The sequence below is a fragment of the Cynocephalus volans genome, chromosome 13 (assembly GCF_027409185.1).
Source record: "Cynocephalus volans isolate mCynVol1 chromosome 13, mCynVol1.pri, whole genome shotgun sequence".
Lineage (NCBI taxonomy): Eukaryota > Metazoa > Chordata > Mammalia > Dermoptera > Cynocephalidae > Cynocephalus > Cynocephalus volans.
In genome coordinates this window covers 102,461,290-102,478,329 of record NC_084472.1, presented here as the reverse complement: position 1 = coordinate 102,478,329, position 17,040 = coordinate 102,461,290, and the positions used below count along the sequence as shown (strand labels likewise).

The window sequence follows — 17,040 nt, the reverse complement described above, 5'->3', positions numbered from 1 at the left end:
GCATTTAGGTCTTTGATGATTTTGAGCAAATTTTTGCATATGGTGAGAAGTATGGGTCCCATATCATTCTTTGGAAAGTTAAGTATATACACACACACACACATATACACTTTGTAATATATTACCACATGACTGAGCCATCCTGCTCTTAGGTATATACCCACGTTCACTCAAGAATCTATGCATGTGTTTATATCAGCTTTCTTCTTAATCACTCAAACCTGGAAACAATTCAAATGTCCTTTAACTTCCCCTTTACTGTGGCGTATCCTTACAATGGAATACAACTGAGCAGTAAAAAGGAGCAAATACTGACATGCCCAGCAGCATGGACGAATCTCAGGTATGCATCATGCTTAGTGAAAGAAGCCAGATTCAAAAGGTACATATTGTCTGATTCTGTTTACATATTTATGATATTCTGAGGAAACAAAACGATAACAGATCAGTGGTTGCCATGGGCTGGGGGTGAGGAGAGGGACTGACTACAGAGGAGCACAGGGGTGTCTTGGGGGTCATGGAATTGTTTTATGCCATTACAGTGGTGGTGTTCACATGCCCATACATTTGTCAAAACTTCAGGGAACTGTACACCAGAATGTGTGGAAATTTATGTGTCATAAATTATACCTTAATAAAATAAAAATTTAAAAGTAGTTATTGAAAAGAATATGGGGTTTCTCCTGTTGAAAAGCAGTTTTCAAAGTAAGAGTTACCCCAAGGTTCTCCCCTTTACCTTTTGCTTTGGTGTCTGGTGTTTATCCCCGAGTAAAAAGTGCCATTGTTCAGTGTTGCGTTTTAATAGGATTATGAAGAACAGCAGATGCTACCAAGTTCTTTTCTTCCCTCCTAGCCACAGTCAGCTCTGGGCATGATTCTGCCCGGCTACCCTACAACACAGATGTGTGTGAACAGTGCCTGTTCTTTCCACATGTGCAGCTAGCATGTAATGCTGTGGTAGTGACGGAATTCTCAACAAGTACTTGTTGGAATGCTAAGAATGAAACATCAGCTGTCTTTATAATCCTGTCTACCTTTTTTTTTTTTTTGGTGGCTGGTCAGTACAGGGATCCAAACCCTTGACTTTGGTGTTATTAACACCATGTTCTAACCAACTGAGCTGACTGGCCAGCCTTTTACTTAAATTATACTTTTTAAAGAAGAAAAATCTAAAGCAACATGTATTAGTTTCTTATTGCTGCTGCAACAAATTGCCACAAACTTAGTGTCTTAAAGCAACACAAATTTATTACCTTACTGTTCTGGAAGTCAGGAGTCTAAAACAGGTCAGCAGGGCTGCATTTCTTCTGGAGGCTCTTGGGGAGAATCCGTTTCCTTGTCTTTTTCAGCTTCTAGAGGCTGCCTCCATTTCTTTGCTCACGTCTCTGCATCACTCTGACCTCTGCTTCTGTCTTCACATCTCCTTCTTTGACTCTGATGTTCCTGCCTTTCTGTTTCCCTTATTAGGACCCTTGTGATTACATGGGGTCCACCCAAGTAATCCAGGATAATCTCTCCTTCGCAAGATTTTTTTTTTCTTTTGACCAACATCTCCCCATTCCTGCCACCCCTAGGCCTCTAGTAACCACCATTCTACTTTCTGCTTCTATGAGTTTGATTGTTTTAGGTTCCACATAGGAAAAAACATGCAGTTTCTGCCTCTCTGTGCCTGGTTTATTTCACTAAGCATGATGTCCTCCAGGTTCATCTGTGGTGCTGTAAGTGACAGGATTTCCTTTTTTTTAAAGGCTGAGTAGTAATCCATTGTGCATATATATCCCGAGTAGTATTCCATTGCGTATGTATGTCCCGAGTCGTATTCCATTGCGTATGTATGTCCCGAGTCGTATTCCATTGCGTATGTATGTCCCGAGTCGTATTCCATTGCGTATGTATGTCCCGAGTCGTATTCCATTGCGTATGTATGTCCCGAGTCGTATTCCATTGCGTATGTATGTCCCGAGTCGTATTCCATTGCGTATGTATGTCCCGAGTCGTATTCCATTGCGTATGTATGTCCCGAGTCGTAATCCATTGTGTGTATATATACATGTTTTTTATCCATTGATCCATTGATGGACACTTAAGTCGATTCCATGTCTTGGCTGTTATAAATAATGCTGCAGTGAAATTGGGAGTGCAGGTATCTCTTCAACATACTCATCAACTGATTTCAAGTCCTTAGGATATATACCCAGAAGTGGGATTGCTGGGTCATGTGGTAATTCTGTCTTCAGTTTTTTGAGGAACCTCCATACTATTTTCCAAAATGGCAGCACTAATTTACATTCCCACCAACAGGGTACAAGCGTTCCCTTTTCTCCACATATTCACCAACACTTGTTGGCAATCTTTCTTTTTTTTGATACTAACCATCCTGACAAGTGTAAGGGTGATATCTTATTATGGTTTTAATTTGCGTTTCCCTAATGACTAGTGATGTTGAGTGTTTTTTCATCTATCTGTTAGCCATTTATATGTCTTCTTTTGAGAAATGCTTATTCAGGTCCTTTGATAAGGTTATTTTTTTGCTATTGAGTTTTTTGAGTTTTTGTATATTTTGGGTATTAACCTCTTACCAGATGTGTTGCTTGCGCATATGTTCTTTCAATTCATAGGTTGGCTTTTCACTCTGTTAATTGTTTGCTGTGCAGAAGCTTTTTAATTTGATGCAATCCCATTTCTCTATTTTTGTTTTTGTTGCCTGAGCTTTTGGGGTCAAATCCAAAAAGTCGTTTTCCAGATCAATATCATGTGCTTCTTCCCCATGTTTTTCTTCAAGTATTTTTACAGATTCATATCTTATGCTTAAGTTTTAACCAATTTTGAGTTGATTTTTGTGTGTGGTGTAAGATAAAGGTCTAATCTCATTCTTCTGAATGTGGATATCCAGTTTCTCAACACCTTTATTGAAAAGATTGTCCTTTTTCCATTGTTTTCTTGGCACCTTTTTCAAAAATCAATTGGGCATAAATGCATGGGTTCATTTCTGAGCTCTCTAGTCTGTTCCATTGGTCCATGTTTCTAATTTTATGCTAGTGCTATGCTATTTGAATTACTGTTGCTTTGTAATATAGCTTGAAGTCAGGTGGTGTGATGCTTCCAACTTTGTTCTTTTTGCTCAAGATTGCCTTGGCTATTCAGGGTTTTTGGTGTTCAAGGGTTTTTCTGTGTTTCTATATGAATTTTAGGATTTTTTTTTTCCTATTTCTGTGAAAAATGACATTAGAGTTTTGATAGGGATTGCATTGAATCTATAGATTGCTTTTGGTATTATGGACATTTTAGCAGTATTAATTCTTCCAATACAGAATCTAAACTTGAGATAATCTCTCCTTCTCAAGATTCTTAATCACATCTATTAAAGTCCCTTTTGACATAACATGTTCATAGGTTCTGAGGGTTAAGATGTGGACATCTGGGGGAGGTGCATTTTTCTTTCTCACAAAAGAAATTATTTCTATAGTGTCTAAAATTTAAGATTACTTTTTTAGAGGATGAGGTAAACTGAAAATTGTCCTATTTTCTGAAATGGCAAAATGGATAACAACAGTGATGAGAACAAAATAGCAAAGGAAAAGGGAGGAAGGCATGGTGTGTTGCAGTTTGAGATTCTGCCTTTTTTTTTTTTTTTTAAATGGCAAAGATGCTCTTTAACGCTAATCCGCGTAGAACACCACAGACTAATGTGGAAGAAAAAAAAGACAATAAGTATATTAATTATTAGTAGTATATCCTTTCTTATTTTTAGGTGGTCATTTATCTCTTTAAAATATTACACTAGTAATATGTGAATACCTCCACATATTAAAATTTTTGTCAAGAAGTATATAGAGCAAAAAATGACAGTCCTCCAAACAAACCTGATTTATTTTTCTGGGCATAGGTATTGGTGTGTACTTTCCCAGACCATTACGATGCATTTAATGTATGTGCTTCTGCTTTTTAAGAAATTTTTAGAATTTCAGCTGTTTCTATTTTACTTAAATGAGATCACCTTGTATCTGGTAGCCAATCTTCTTAAATGTTTTATACTGCCTTCATTAAAGGCATTAGCATCCAGAAGTAAGACATGATAGATGTTAGATGATGATAACTATAACAGATATAAATAATGCTTTTTCCTTTGCAGACATTCTCAGTGTTTTACTTATTTTAAATCATTTAATTGCCATTATTCTATGAGGCAGGTATTATTATTATTATCCCTGCTTTATGGATGAGGAAACCGAGGCAGAGAAGGTAAGTAGCTTGCCCTATTTTACACAGTAAATGGGGTAACTGAGGTTACATACAGGCATTCTGGCTCCAGAGTCTGTATCATACTGTTCTGATAATTTTGCATTTCACAGGAAAGGGTGAGGCAGAGCCAAAATGTGAATGAATTATTTGGGAATTTAAGCAAAATCTCATTGATGAGTTGCATTATTTTCTTTCTTTCTATGGCAGTTACACAGTTTTTATTCTTAGCTCAAGTAGTACAAGGAGGGTCTCTTGAATTGAAAGGGTCAAATCTAAGTTTATAAATTCTAGCCTGTTTTCTTCTCTCTTCTGTGAAGAGACAGTAGATTTGTAAATCAGTTGTGAGTTTATTTACCCTTATAATTTAAAGCACGCCTGACTTTTACAATACTTGAGGATCCTCTGTAAAATGAAGCATCTTCCTTTAAATTTGATGTCCCCTGATCATTTTCTGTTTTCAAGAGATTGCTATAAAAAGAAAGCAGAATGCCTACATTTTGGTTTCTAAATACCATTCTACAACAAAACAAGTTAAACATCCTTGGTGAAATGATTGATTCCAAATCTGTGGAAATACAGGATGAGCCTGGACCGTCTTTTGGTACCAGAAAGTGAGGGAGTGCCAAAAAAAAAAAAAAAAAAAAGCCAGTCAGAGAGACACAGGAACCAACCTGAAAGAACTCTCCATGACCAAAGCTGGGACATTTGAACAAGAAAATAAATAATAATGGTAATGGATCTATATAATAAAAATCCATGAGTCCTTACTAAATTAAATAATTATAAAACAAATTGGAGAAAGAGTGGCTCTTCCTTACAGTAGAAGTCTAATTAATATGAAGGGGGACTTCAAAAATTCGTGGAAAATGAAATTAAAAGAAAATTAAAAATATAAACTTTCTCAACATAAGCTCCATCAAATTCAAGACACTTTTTGTAAGCAGTGATAGCAGTCGTTTATCCCTAAAGAACTGAGGGTCCTGGGAATTTAACCATGTCAGTGCGGCCCTTTTGTCATTATTAATTAACTGAAGAAAAATGGGTGTCCTTTAAAGATTTTTTAAAATTAGGAAACAAAAGATGTCAGAAGGAACCAAATCAGGATGGTAAGAGGGATGCTTAAAGATTTCCCATTGAAACTCTTGCAAACTTGCCCTTGTCTGATGAGAGGAATGAGCAGGAGCACTGTCATAGTGGAGAAGGACTCTCTGGTGAAGCTTTCCTGCATTTTTATGATGAAGATTTGGCTTTCTCCAAACACTTTCATAATAAGCAGGTGTTGTCGTTCTTTGGCCCTCCGGAAAGTCAACAAGCAAAATGTCTTGAGCATCCAAAGAACTGTTACCATGACCTTTGCTCTTGACTGGTCCACTTTTGCTTTCACTAGACTACTTCCACCTCTTGGTAGCCATGGCTTTGATTATACTTTGTCTTCAAGATCATACTGGTAAAGCCATGCGTCATCTCCCGTTACAGTTCTTCAAAGAATGCTTCAGGATCTTGATCCCACTTGTTTAAAATTTCCATTATTGAAAGTTCACCTCTTGTCTGCAGCTGATCTGTGTGCAACACTTTTGAGCAGAAAGTTTGCTTAACTATAATTTTTCAGTCAGAATTGTGTAAGCCGAACCAGTTGAGATGTCTGTGGTGTTGGCTATTGTTTCTACTGTTAATCATCTGTCCTCTTCAATTACAGCATGAACAAGATTAATTTTTTCCTCTCATATTGGTGTGGATGGTCTGCTGCTGCAGGCTGCGTCTTCAGCATTGTCTCATCCCTTCCTAAAATGAGTTATCTATTTGTAAACTGCTGATTTCTTTGAGGCATTTTTCCCATAAACTTTTTATAAAGCATCAGTGATTTTACCATTCTTCCACCCAAACTTCACCATAAATTTGGTGTTTGTTCTTGCTTCAATTTTAGCAGAATTCATGTTGCTCTGATGGCTTTTCTCAAACTGATGTCTTATGCTTTTTAGTGCCTCAAACTAGAATCTCTTCAGACATGTTATAGTAAGTTAGTACCAGTTTATTTTGATGCAAAAATTTTTTGAAATCCATGCAGTTTTTTTCATACTACACATTTTCCATGAACTTTTTGAAGACCCCTCATACATGTGGAAGGAATGATGGAAATAATTTGCCAGTAGGCACTCACAAGTAATTATTGTAGGCAAGAGCTACCAACGAATGCTAAACTTTTAGTGAGTGAAAAGCACGAGAGACAGGGTATTTGCAGAGTCTCCAAAACTTTGCATAAGATACTTATTAATCACAAAGGAAAAGCTAATAGCTTTGTGGCAGAGACATCTGGAAGACACCACCTTAACCAATGATCAGAGTTTCCCAGCTCCAGTAATACTACCTATTGGCATTATGTACCCTTGTGGGTTATGCACTGAGTAGGGCACAACCTCTTTTCTGTGGTATTCCTGCCCGAAGTGCATAATCTCAATCTAATCATGAGGCAATAGCAGACAAACCCAAATTGAAGGCCATTCTGCAAAATTGCTGACCAGTATCCTTCAGAAGTGTCACGGGAATGAGAGATCACGAAAGACGGCACACTGAGAGGTTGGAGGAAACCAAGGAGACATGACAGTTGAACCCAGTGTGGGATACTGCATCGGACCCTGGCCTGGGAAAGGGCAGTGGTGGTAAAACTAGTGAAATTGGAATAAGGTCTGTCAATTAGCTAATAGTATTGTATCAATCTTAACATGTTTCAAAAATTATTCAATTACGTAAGGTGTTAATATTAGGGGAAGCTGTGTAAAGGGTATACAGGTATACTGTGTACTGATTTTGTAACTTTTCTTTTAATGTAAAATTATTTTAAAATAATAATGTAATAAAACAATCTGGCGTGTAGGCTGGACAATAGTATTTGAGACTTTCAATAGTGAAACTGCTGAGGACCTGTCCGTGCTGGGTGCAGCACCGGTTATTGTATGAGAATAGTTAGTTCCCTGCTGTCAAGGAGCTTCAGCTGAGAAAGTCACGCAGACGAGCAGCTGTCATCGGTCAAACTAGGTCTGCAATGGTGCAGAGGGAAGTTCAGTGAGTGTATAACAGAAAGAGCCCCAGATATTTCTATGGAAAGTAAAAAATCTTATTCAGTGATGTTTTGCGTTTAAATGGTTTTGTGCCCGGATTGGATTATTTGTACTGCATTATGCCATTTTTGCATTTGGCCACCAGCAACGAAAAAGCTTTTGGGTGTGTGGCAGAAAACATTTCCTCAGTATCACGAGTCCCGAGTGTTCGGGCACTGTTTGCTTCATGCAGTATGTACTGAAAGAAGAAAGGAGGAAGGAAGGGGGCAAAGGAGAAAGAACTGGTCCAGCACAGTACTGGTTGTCTACGTCATTTATAGCTGTGAGTGGCCTTGCTGACAGCCGGCTGGCAGGTTTGCTGCCAGGAAGGAGAGGAGCTGCCCGAGCCTGCGGGGGAGGGGGCGGGGAAGGAGGCGGTGGCTGGGGCCAGGGCAGGGGCCAGGGCCAGGCTGCCTCGGCGCTCAGGGAGCTTTCCCTTTTCTCGTTCCAGAGTACATAAGTCTTATGATTTTGCCATCACAAGAAGTTTTTTGTGTTTGAAAGTAGATGCTGATAATGAAGTTAAACCCGATTATTAGCATCTGTCTTTAGGAGTAGAATTTAAGATGTATGTGACTTTCATTTTGGACTTGTCCCAGTTGTGATCTCTTTTGGTTGCAAAAATAGTGATGTGGCAGAGGGGCCACAGGTCTCTGAGGACAAGATGTAGGCTTTCTCCTTTGTTTTATAGGGGGTGGAAACAGCGTTTCTGTTTCACCTGCTCCCCCCCTGCTGTTCTCTTTTATGTCTTCCTAGTCACCAATCCCCAGGTTATTTGGTTTCAAAAGTCTTTTTTGCAAATAAATTGTAATAGCACCTCACTTCCACGTAAAACTTTGGTTTCCCATCTCCCTGTGTATTTCTTATTATCAGTGGGAGAGGGAGTGGAGTATACGGAGCCCAGGGGAGGTGAGCTGGAGTTTGAACTACTTGCCCAAAATGAAAGGATTTTTGGAATAAAAGGAGAGTGTTGACTGCCTTTCTTCCCCAGAAAAGTGGGAAGGCCTGTCACATGCCCCTTCTTTTACTGGTCTCTCAAACTATAGCACGGCGGCTGTGGTGCCGCTCGGTGACCAGCATGTGAGCGCTGTCGCCTGCCTGCCGTCTTCGTTTCTGTACTGAGGTCGCAGATGTGCTCATGTAGACCCAGAGGAGAGAATACTGAAGCCTGGGTTTTGATCACCAAGATTCTGTAGTTTGTAAAAACTGGTTGTAACATAACTACTCTCTTGTTGGTACAGAATTTCAGAAACTGTGGAGAAGTGTCACTGTGGATTCAATGGATGAGGAGAAAATTGAAGAATACCTGAAGCGACAGGGCATTTCTTCCATGCAGGAATCCGGACCAAAGAAAGTGGTGTGTAATCTCTAGAAACACAGCTTAGTCCTCTGGTGTCTGAACCGTGTGCCTGCTTCCGTTCTGCTCTCTGAGGAGCGGGTAGTTGCTCCCCATTCCAGGTTTTTCTTGGGGTGATTTGATTTACTGAGGGCCTGTGTCCTAGCGGTGCCTGCTCTCGAGCACCAGCCACACTGAGCTGGCTCTGGGGTGGGCGTCCTCACCCTTGCACCTCTCCTGCTCTCACAGCTTCTCCCCATTTCTAGAAGGAGCCCACTTCTGCTTGGCCTTCAAGGCCCAAACAGTGCTCCCTTTGTCTGTGAACTTGGTGGTCTTGGCACCTGGCTCTGCCACAGCCCTGATCACGTGGAAGTGTCCTTGTTGATTTTCAGGTCATTATAGTCCCTAAATCCTGCTCAGAGGTGGCATTAGTAATCAAATGGAGATGCGTAGATTGCCTTACACCAGCCACCCTGCAAGCTGTGTCCATGGACAGAGCCAGGATGGGGAACAGTTGACAGCACCCCGAATGTGGTGGCTGCGCTGTTCCTTGCTTTCCCGTGCCCACCAGTGTGCTTGGTAGCTTGTCCGCCCTATGGCTTCCATGGGTGTGTGTGTCTGTGTGTGTGATTCAGTGAATTTTTAGGACTCAGGAAAGGGAAGATTCATTGCCAGTCATCTCCCACTGAGGGTGGTTGCAGCCCTGCTTGGTTTCCTTTCATTGCTTAGTGTGTTGATTTTTCGATCATGTAACATTAATATTTCAAGTATACAGACAAGAATAGAGAATAATAGGATAAGCCTTTGTGGGCACATCCATTTCCCAGCTTTGCCATATCTCAGTGTTTTTCTATATTTACTTCAGACATCTTTTTTTATTGGTAATGGTGGATGTGTTTTTAAACCTAACAGCGACAAAAAACACAGAGCATCACTGTCTCTGTTTTGTTTTATCTGCTTAGTGCCTAGAATAGTTCTGGTAGGTTTTTGTGCCAGCTCGTTTATTCCTGATGGAGGTTGGCATCTCACGGTCTGGCCCGAGGTCGGGGGTGTGCTGTGGATTGGTGTGTGCGATGCTGGGTGCCAACGCAGTAAAAAAGGTCCAAACCCCGCATCCTCTGCTGCTGCTTTCTGAGCATGCTCAGGGAATCCCGACTGCACTGCCCATCAGAGTAGCGATTGTGTCTAACTGTTTTTCCCTTTTCCTTTAGGCACCTATTCAGAGAAGGAAAAAGCCTGCTTCACAGAAAAAGCGACGATTTAAGACTCATAATGAACACTTGGCTGGTGTGCTGAAGGATTACTCTGACATTACTCCTGGCAAATAGGGAACAGTTTTGTCCTTGAACAAAGAGTTACAAATACACAATCAAGATCCTTCTTGTTGATGGTGGGATCTGAAGACTGACCGTCTTCCCGGTCTGCTGCTTAGGACTGAGGAGAGGAGCAATGCAGTTTACAGAACAAGTGCAAGTTACCAAACTCAAAGCTTATTTAATTGAATGGGCTAGTGAGAAATGTGATACTCCTGCTAACATTCTGTTACTTCTTGGGAGAAAGGCGCTTAGCATGGCTTGCAGGTGTCTTTGCTATTTACTCTACTTATAAGTGGTTCCTGGTTCCATTTTTCCTCTTTTATTACTTTAGAACAAGTTTGCAGATAGTCTTGAATGCAATATTTGTTTATTCAAAAAGTACATATTTATAATAAAATCATCGTAGAAAGATTTTTGATATGTTAGTGAATTCAGTTTGTTTCTTTTCATTGTTGGAAATGGCTGGAAGCAGCTCCAGTCTTTGAGGCACATTTGGGGTGTTGCGAAGCCTGGGATCTGCACTGTGTTGCTGAGCACGTGGATCTCACAGTTGGAACACAAGATGTGCCTCTTGTTAGCAAGTGAAGCAGTGAAGATGCACTCAGTGTAATTGTTAATGTTTTCTTTTAGAACGACAAATTGATGTTTTGGATTCAGTAAGTCATGGTCTGGTACCATCTTGGACAAAGATGGATGGAGTCTTCTTGCCAGCCTGAACATCAGCTTTCTGTGTTCTAGCCTGCATGTGACCCTGAGGTTCTTCTGGAGGAGATGCCCTCTGTCACCCCATCACTGGCCCACTCGTGAGAGTCTTTGTCAAATGTGTGTGGGTTCCTAAGAGTCATGGTGACTTATGGGAAATCCATGTGGTCTTTCCTGCCTTCATTGGCAATCTGCACATATTCCTCATCTGCACTTTTAATAGGGTCTGCTGTGGGCCTTTGGGTTGATTGTTTCTGTCCTCATATCATAATTGAAATTGTGAATTATACAAACAAGGTGTGGTCTTCCCAAAAAAGGCGTGAGGGTAAGCCAAAGAGCGAGTGCTCTGCGCAGGTGACAGGAGCCTTTTACAGTTCTTTTTGTCCTTTCTACTTCTCATCCATTTACAGTGTCATCTGCTTGCTTTACCTCTTTCTTTTTTTTAACCTCCAAGCCCCAAAATAGCCTAAGAAGATGTAAAACTGAGGTTCCCCACGATAATTTAGAGCACAGGAAATTCAAGCTGTCTTGCTTTGTATCAGAACTTCTTTTGCTAGTATGGAGGAGCTTTAGTGTCTTACAGCATAAAACCTGTTTTCTTGTAAACAATGTAGAGCTAGCTTATCTCTAAGTAGGTGCTACTTTTGTGGTCTGTATACTTTGTCCTGTTTTTTGGGCTAGGTCTGGAAATGCATTTTGGACATCTCAAACACCTCACCTTCGCAAGGATAAGATGCTTTACCACTAGTTGTGTATTATTAGTGACTTCCAGCTACATCTGTGCTTGTCAGTACTTTGTGGACTGGCCCGTTAATTGATTTCAGTTATCTTGTCTAAAACGCATTTTAGAAGTGAGGAAATTGAGACCTAGAGAAATGGAGTGTCTTGCTTAAAGTGCTACACTCTCGATTGTTACAGCTTTACCTCATTCACTTGCATTTTCTGTTGTTAAACCTTGATCCCCTTTGCCTACGACCTGCAAGAGCAATTCCTCCATGTACCCTAAGTTGAGGTGTTGTGGGTGACATGTGAAAAATTGTAGTAGGAGCCTAGTTGTGATATATAATAAGAAAAAAGAGTCTCTTAGCAGTTCTGGGTGTCTGAAAACATCCACCAGAAATTCCAAGTTAAAGTCACGTTCTCGCCTCTGCCATTTCTGCTGCATCTGCTGGCCATTTAGATGCAAGTGGGAATGGGCATGGCTGGATGAGTTAAAAGGGTAAGACAGTCTGTAGTGCATTTGATCTATAATTCATCACAATCATGTGAGGCTTTTAAGGGGTAGCTAAGAGAAATGTAGTTGAGCCTAGACAAAGTGTAAAAAAAAGGAACATTTGGCTGCTGCTGTCACAGCCTGTAAGTGTGGTCAGATGATGGTGGGACCCCAGGGACAGAGAAACACTTGATACCTGTTGAGCTCAGTGTTAGCGAAAAGGCAGTGCGGGAACGTCCCATCACTTCCAGTGCCAGTGCTTTAAGGGAGGGACTGCTGGTGCACAGCCCTGCATTTCTCGAGAGCTGTGTTTGAAACCACTAGCAGCAAAAACTCGTTCTGAATGTAGGTGGTCTTGTGGGACTAGGACACTTGGATATATCAATTCTGCAGTTCTTATCAGCTAATGGCAATTTTATTTTTGGTGGCTGGCTGGTACGGGAACTGAACCCTTGGCCTTAGTGTTACAAGGCTGCGCTTTAACCAACTGAGCCAGCTGGCCAGCCTAATCGCAATTTTCTGAGGCAAAGATGACGAGACTGTGTCCCCTTTCCTCTAAGCACCGTTACTACTTTCAGATGATTCGTTTGTGAGGAAGAAGACTATGGGTTTTCTAGGCTTTTGTTGCCTATTACTAACAAGCCGAGACTAGCATGTGTCTTCTGCAGCAGGGCTGGAGTGCTGGGTTTAGAACAGCCATGACCTGTTGTCACTTGTATTGCTGTTCTTGGGGCTTCGTGTAGGACAGTTCATTGTCTCCTGGTGGGTATTTTGTGGTGTTCTGAGAGACAAATAGGCGTTTTGTGGGAGCCAGGGGACAGGGGAGCCCACGGACCACTTGGAAACCATTTCTCAGACTAACTGGACCTGGGAACACCTCCCTCTCCTATCTTATGAGAGTTGGGGAAGCGCTCTGTGGAAACACAGAGCTAAAACAGGCCTGGCATTGTGCCGCTGGCCTGCCTCTGGCTGTATAGTTCAAAGAACAAAAGCAAATTTTCCTTCATAAAAGGATTTCCATTAGAAATAAATGTGACTGGCCACTCTTCAGCAGATCAACAAGGCTCTTCTGCTGTAGGCCCCTTTGGACCATTTCGGGCTGCAGTACAGGTTCAGCTCTACTGGTTTGGAGGTGGGCCAGCACGTTCCTGTGACTCAGACCATGTGGTTTCAAGACCCTGGTAAGAACCCAGTGACTTTTCAACTGGCTGGAACTTTGCAGGGGTCATACTTCAAAGGCAGAGATTTACCTTTATATTATTATTTTTTAATTAAGAAAACAGAAGGATATTAACGGGATAAATGAGTAAATAAACCATAGACTGAATTTGGTAGACCCAGCTCCAGAAACGCTAAGAGCAGGTTTCCCTTGCACTTGACTCTGGTAACATTTTGAACATACTTGCCAAGCCTCTCACACTCGAGGCTTCTGTTCTAGTTTTGGGGAAGAAGTGCTCCTTTGTCCAGGTAAATATTTTAACTTAAGCATCATCTTTCATTGCATTTAGGCCTTCCTTAATGTTCAGAAGACAAGTTTGGGTTGAATTTAAGCATTTGGCCTAATCAGGTTTCTAGTTTGGTATTAATGAGCATGGTCAAAGAGTTCCACTGGAATTTTCCACATGGAACAAAAGGACCCAATTTCTCTCTTCCCCCTCAGACCTTCGGTAAGTGGAGATGTATGCAAACAATGGAGAATGGCAGGCTTCATGGTTTTGTTCTTTATTTATGGGCATCCTCCTCTTCCCGCATAAAGCAGGAATTGCTATGGTTTGACTCCCGAGGCACCTAAAACAACTTGTGGGTGTCACTGGAGAGCTGCAAAAAAAAGAGGTAAAACAAGAGTGTTCTCATAGCACACAGGCATGGGGACAGGGGGTTAGTTATGGAGTCAGGCCAGTTTAGGGAAGAGTTAATGTTAGTACCATCTGGGATGTTCTGCAGCAGTGGCAGAGAGAAGCTTAAAACTTCCTAATTCGGAGGCCTTAGTGAAATTGCTGATGTAGTTTTCCAGTATAATAGTCATTAGAGTTTTAGTAAAGGCGTGTTGAATTGCAGGTAACACTACCAGAATTGCAGGTAACACTACCAGAATTGCAGGTAACACTAGTGTTAGAGGTGGAAGGCATAGAATTTAAGATCAGTTGCCAGTTTTATTGTTGTATTAGTTTGTGTTCACAAAGGAGGGTTCATTTGGTGGTAAAAAGAAAAAGTTGGCTTAGTTGCCATCTTTCTGGAGCCTACAAATCGGGACATTTTGCATGGGAGCAAGAATGAACGGACAGACCTGCCTTTCCTTATCAAGGCACGCTGCATTCATTCCTGCTCAGCAGTGACAGAAAAGGCACATTTTCAGACTGTACTGAAGTTGGTGTTCAACTGGCAGTCAGTGGGAGTTTGTCTGGAATTCGTGCTAGATTGGTCAATGCCATCCAGACTTGTCACTTGCACTTCACTAACTATCATCAGCATTAGGGCCTTCTTCCATCCCAAGGCCCCTTGTAAAAAATCATGTGGAAGTGACAGTGAGTTCAGCCAGTGCTGGTTGCGATGGGGGTGGCCCAAGGCAGCCTAGGAGGTGGCAAAGCTCCTTAAGGGTGAGCTGCCCCCAGTTCCTTAGTCTCTGGTGCCCCTGAGTTGGAAGCTCACTGGTGGGCTGCAGGCAAAGCCTTATGACCTAGTCTGCGCAGTGCCATGCTGGCCTGGGCCTCCCGCCTGGGAAAGGCTGTGGAAAGCTGCACCTTAGTTCTCTGTAGTGAGACAGAGTCCTGGGGGTGGGGGGCAGTGGCCACGCCCTGCCCTTGGTGGACAGTCTCCGTCAGAAGGGATGTGAGAGCCAGACCACAGAACCGGTCATCTCAGTGCCTAGTAATACTCAGTTATAGTGGGTGTTGCCGTGACTTGGAATTAAGCACTGTTTGTTCCCCCCCTCTTTTGAGGGGACAAGGGTGGGTGAGAGTGTATATTAAACACTGTTGTCTTGGCTATCAATGCCTGGTTTATTACTTAATACATTTAAGTCAGCAGAAAACCATTAACAGAATTCAGATACTTTTTTTTTTTTTTTGTCTTTTTTGTGACCGGCACTCAGCCAGTGAGTGCACCGGCCAGTCCTATATAGGATCTGAACCCGCGGCGGGAGTGTCGCCGCGCTCCCAGCGCCGCACTCTCCCGAGTGCGCCACTGGCCCGGCCCAGAATTCAGATAATCTTGAGCTAAAGCTTTGAAGGCTGGGGTGAATGTGGCAGTCAGCCGAGTGCAGTAAAAGGCAATCTCAGAAAGGTTCGTGAATCTACCTTAACATTCGCTAGTGGCCTCTGGCGTCACTGTTGGTCCCCAAGTGCCTGCAGTAGTGAGTGCACTTGCAGAGGCTATCCTCTGGCTCTCCCATCCTGTTTTCCTCCGTTAATCTCTGTGGCAATGGCTCAATGGCCAAGCTTACCCCTGCCAACTCCTGAAAGTGGGAGAAAAATCAGCTGGTCCCCAGTCTGCAATGTGGGATGCATTTGGTTGATCTCGCAAAAAAGAATTTGCCAAGCAAGGCTGTGATAGCTGGAATATGCACTTTATTTTTAAAAAATGACAATAAAAAAGTACCTTTAAACAGATTATAAAAGCATAATAGATTGTAGAAGTGGCTCTGCTGTTTTTCTTAGAAATGAGTACAGGAATCTCACCAAGAGCCAAACAGTGCTGAGGGCACAGGCAGGTCCTCCAACACTGAAGTGGATACATCACAAATCCCAAGTTACTAACTGCCCCTCTCCTATGGTAAGAAAGAGCCCCTCACTCCTGGCCTTGTTTTTGTGATGACCTTTAAAAACTTCTTGACATGTTTATTTCTAATGGAAAATAATAAAACAAACAAAAACCCAAACCAACCATGTAATCATTAAAACAGTGAAGTTTCCAACACAGTGTGAGCAGATCAGTAGGGAAGATTGTGATCATGTTTAGCTATATCGGCAGTTGAAAATTCTTAGGTCCATATAATTTTGTACATGGCTCTTATACAAGGGGAAAGAGATTGAGCTGTCACAGACTGGAAATGTTGTCAACAAGATTGACTTTTTGGCCTTGAAGAAGTCCTGAAGCAAGCTGAACAGTCTTCATTCCAAATACTCACTGGTTACACCATCTCTTCCTGTGCCGGGGCGGCAGGTGGTCTCACAGTGAACACATACGATTGGAGAGCATGTGTTAAATGGTCCATTTGGCACGGTGCTGCCAAGGCTTGGAAATGCCAGCTCAGTTCGGCAGGTGTTCTGCAAAATCACCTGGGAGAGATGAGCTGCCCATTGTAGCCAAGGGGGTTGGGCCAAGCCAGTCCCCTGGTGAGGTGGGGCTGCCTCCCAAGCCAAGGGCTTCTCTTATCAGTGAGGCTGAGTCTGCACCTCCACTGGGGGAGCAGGGATGGCTTACAGAGGTGAGCTACGCATGAAGTGGGGCACACACACACAGGAGCGTGTAGTTATAAAAGAAACAAAACTGCAAAAACGAACACTTGGCACACAGTTTGTATAGTCACATCTGGAGCTGCCAGGGCTTTCTAAGGGCACACACTGGTCAGGAATTTTTGCCAACTAAATGTTCTTTGCCCAGTTGGGAGTATGCCATTAAGGTAAAAGCTCCTGGAGGCTTTTGATTGTCTTGCAGCGATATCCTACTAGAACTGGGATTATAGACCTAATACTGCAGATAACAGTTCTGTGTCTAATGTCTAACACCATGTTACTAACTTACCCTGGACTCTGGCCAGGCAGACAGATTTCTATACATTCACAATACAATTCTGGAAATTTTGATAAGATTTAGAAACATGCCTCAAACATGCAGCTTATTTTAGAGGAAAAAAAATAGATATTTTTAATTACAAGCATTCAAAAGTCAAGCACAAAAATTGTGATCCAACCCAGTGTAAGATCATCTGTCCTGTCATACTTTAAATGTTCGGTATAAAAATACTCACTTTCTTGGTTTTTTTTTTTTTTAATTGTTGACTTCTTTCATGTTTTGTTTGAAAATATCTCCAAACTGTACAGAAATGTATGTCAGACCATGCATTGACAAATAACACTATTTCTTACAATTATACAGTGTAAAAGAGTAAAACATTTTTATTATATTTTTTTCTTC

At 41.8% G+C, this 17,040-nt stretch overlaps 1 protein-coding gene across 1 annotated transcript in view; it reads left to right on the top strand.

Annotated features, from left to right (window-relative positions):
* The window catches only part of GTF2E2 (general transcription factor IIE subunit 2), a 62,154-nt gene extending 51,768 nt beyond the window's left edge, over nucleotides 1-10,386 (top strand). Inside the window, exons 7-8 of the mRNA XM_063077273.1 lie at nucleotides 8,579-8,694; nucleotides 9,885-10,386. Coding sequence (XP_062933343.1) covers nucleotides 8,579-8,694; nucleotides 9,885-10,001 — 233 coding nt within the window. The 3' untranslated portion in view covers nucleotides 10,002-10,386. The remainder of the gene's footprint in view (nucleotides 1-8,578; nucleotides 8,695-9,884) is intronic.
* The last annotated feature ends 6,654 nt before the right edge of the window (nucleotides 10,387-17,040 follow it).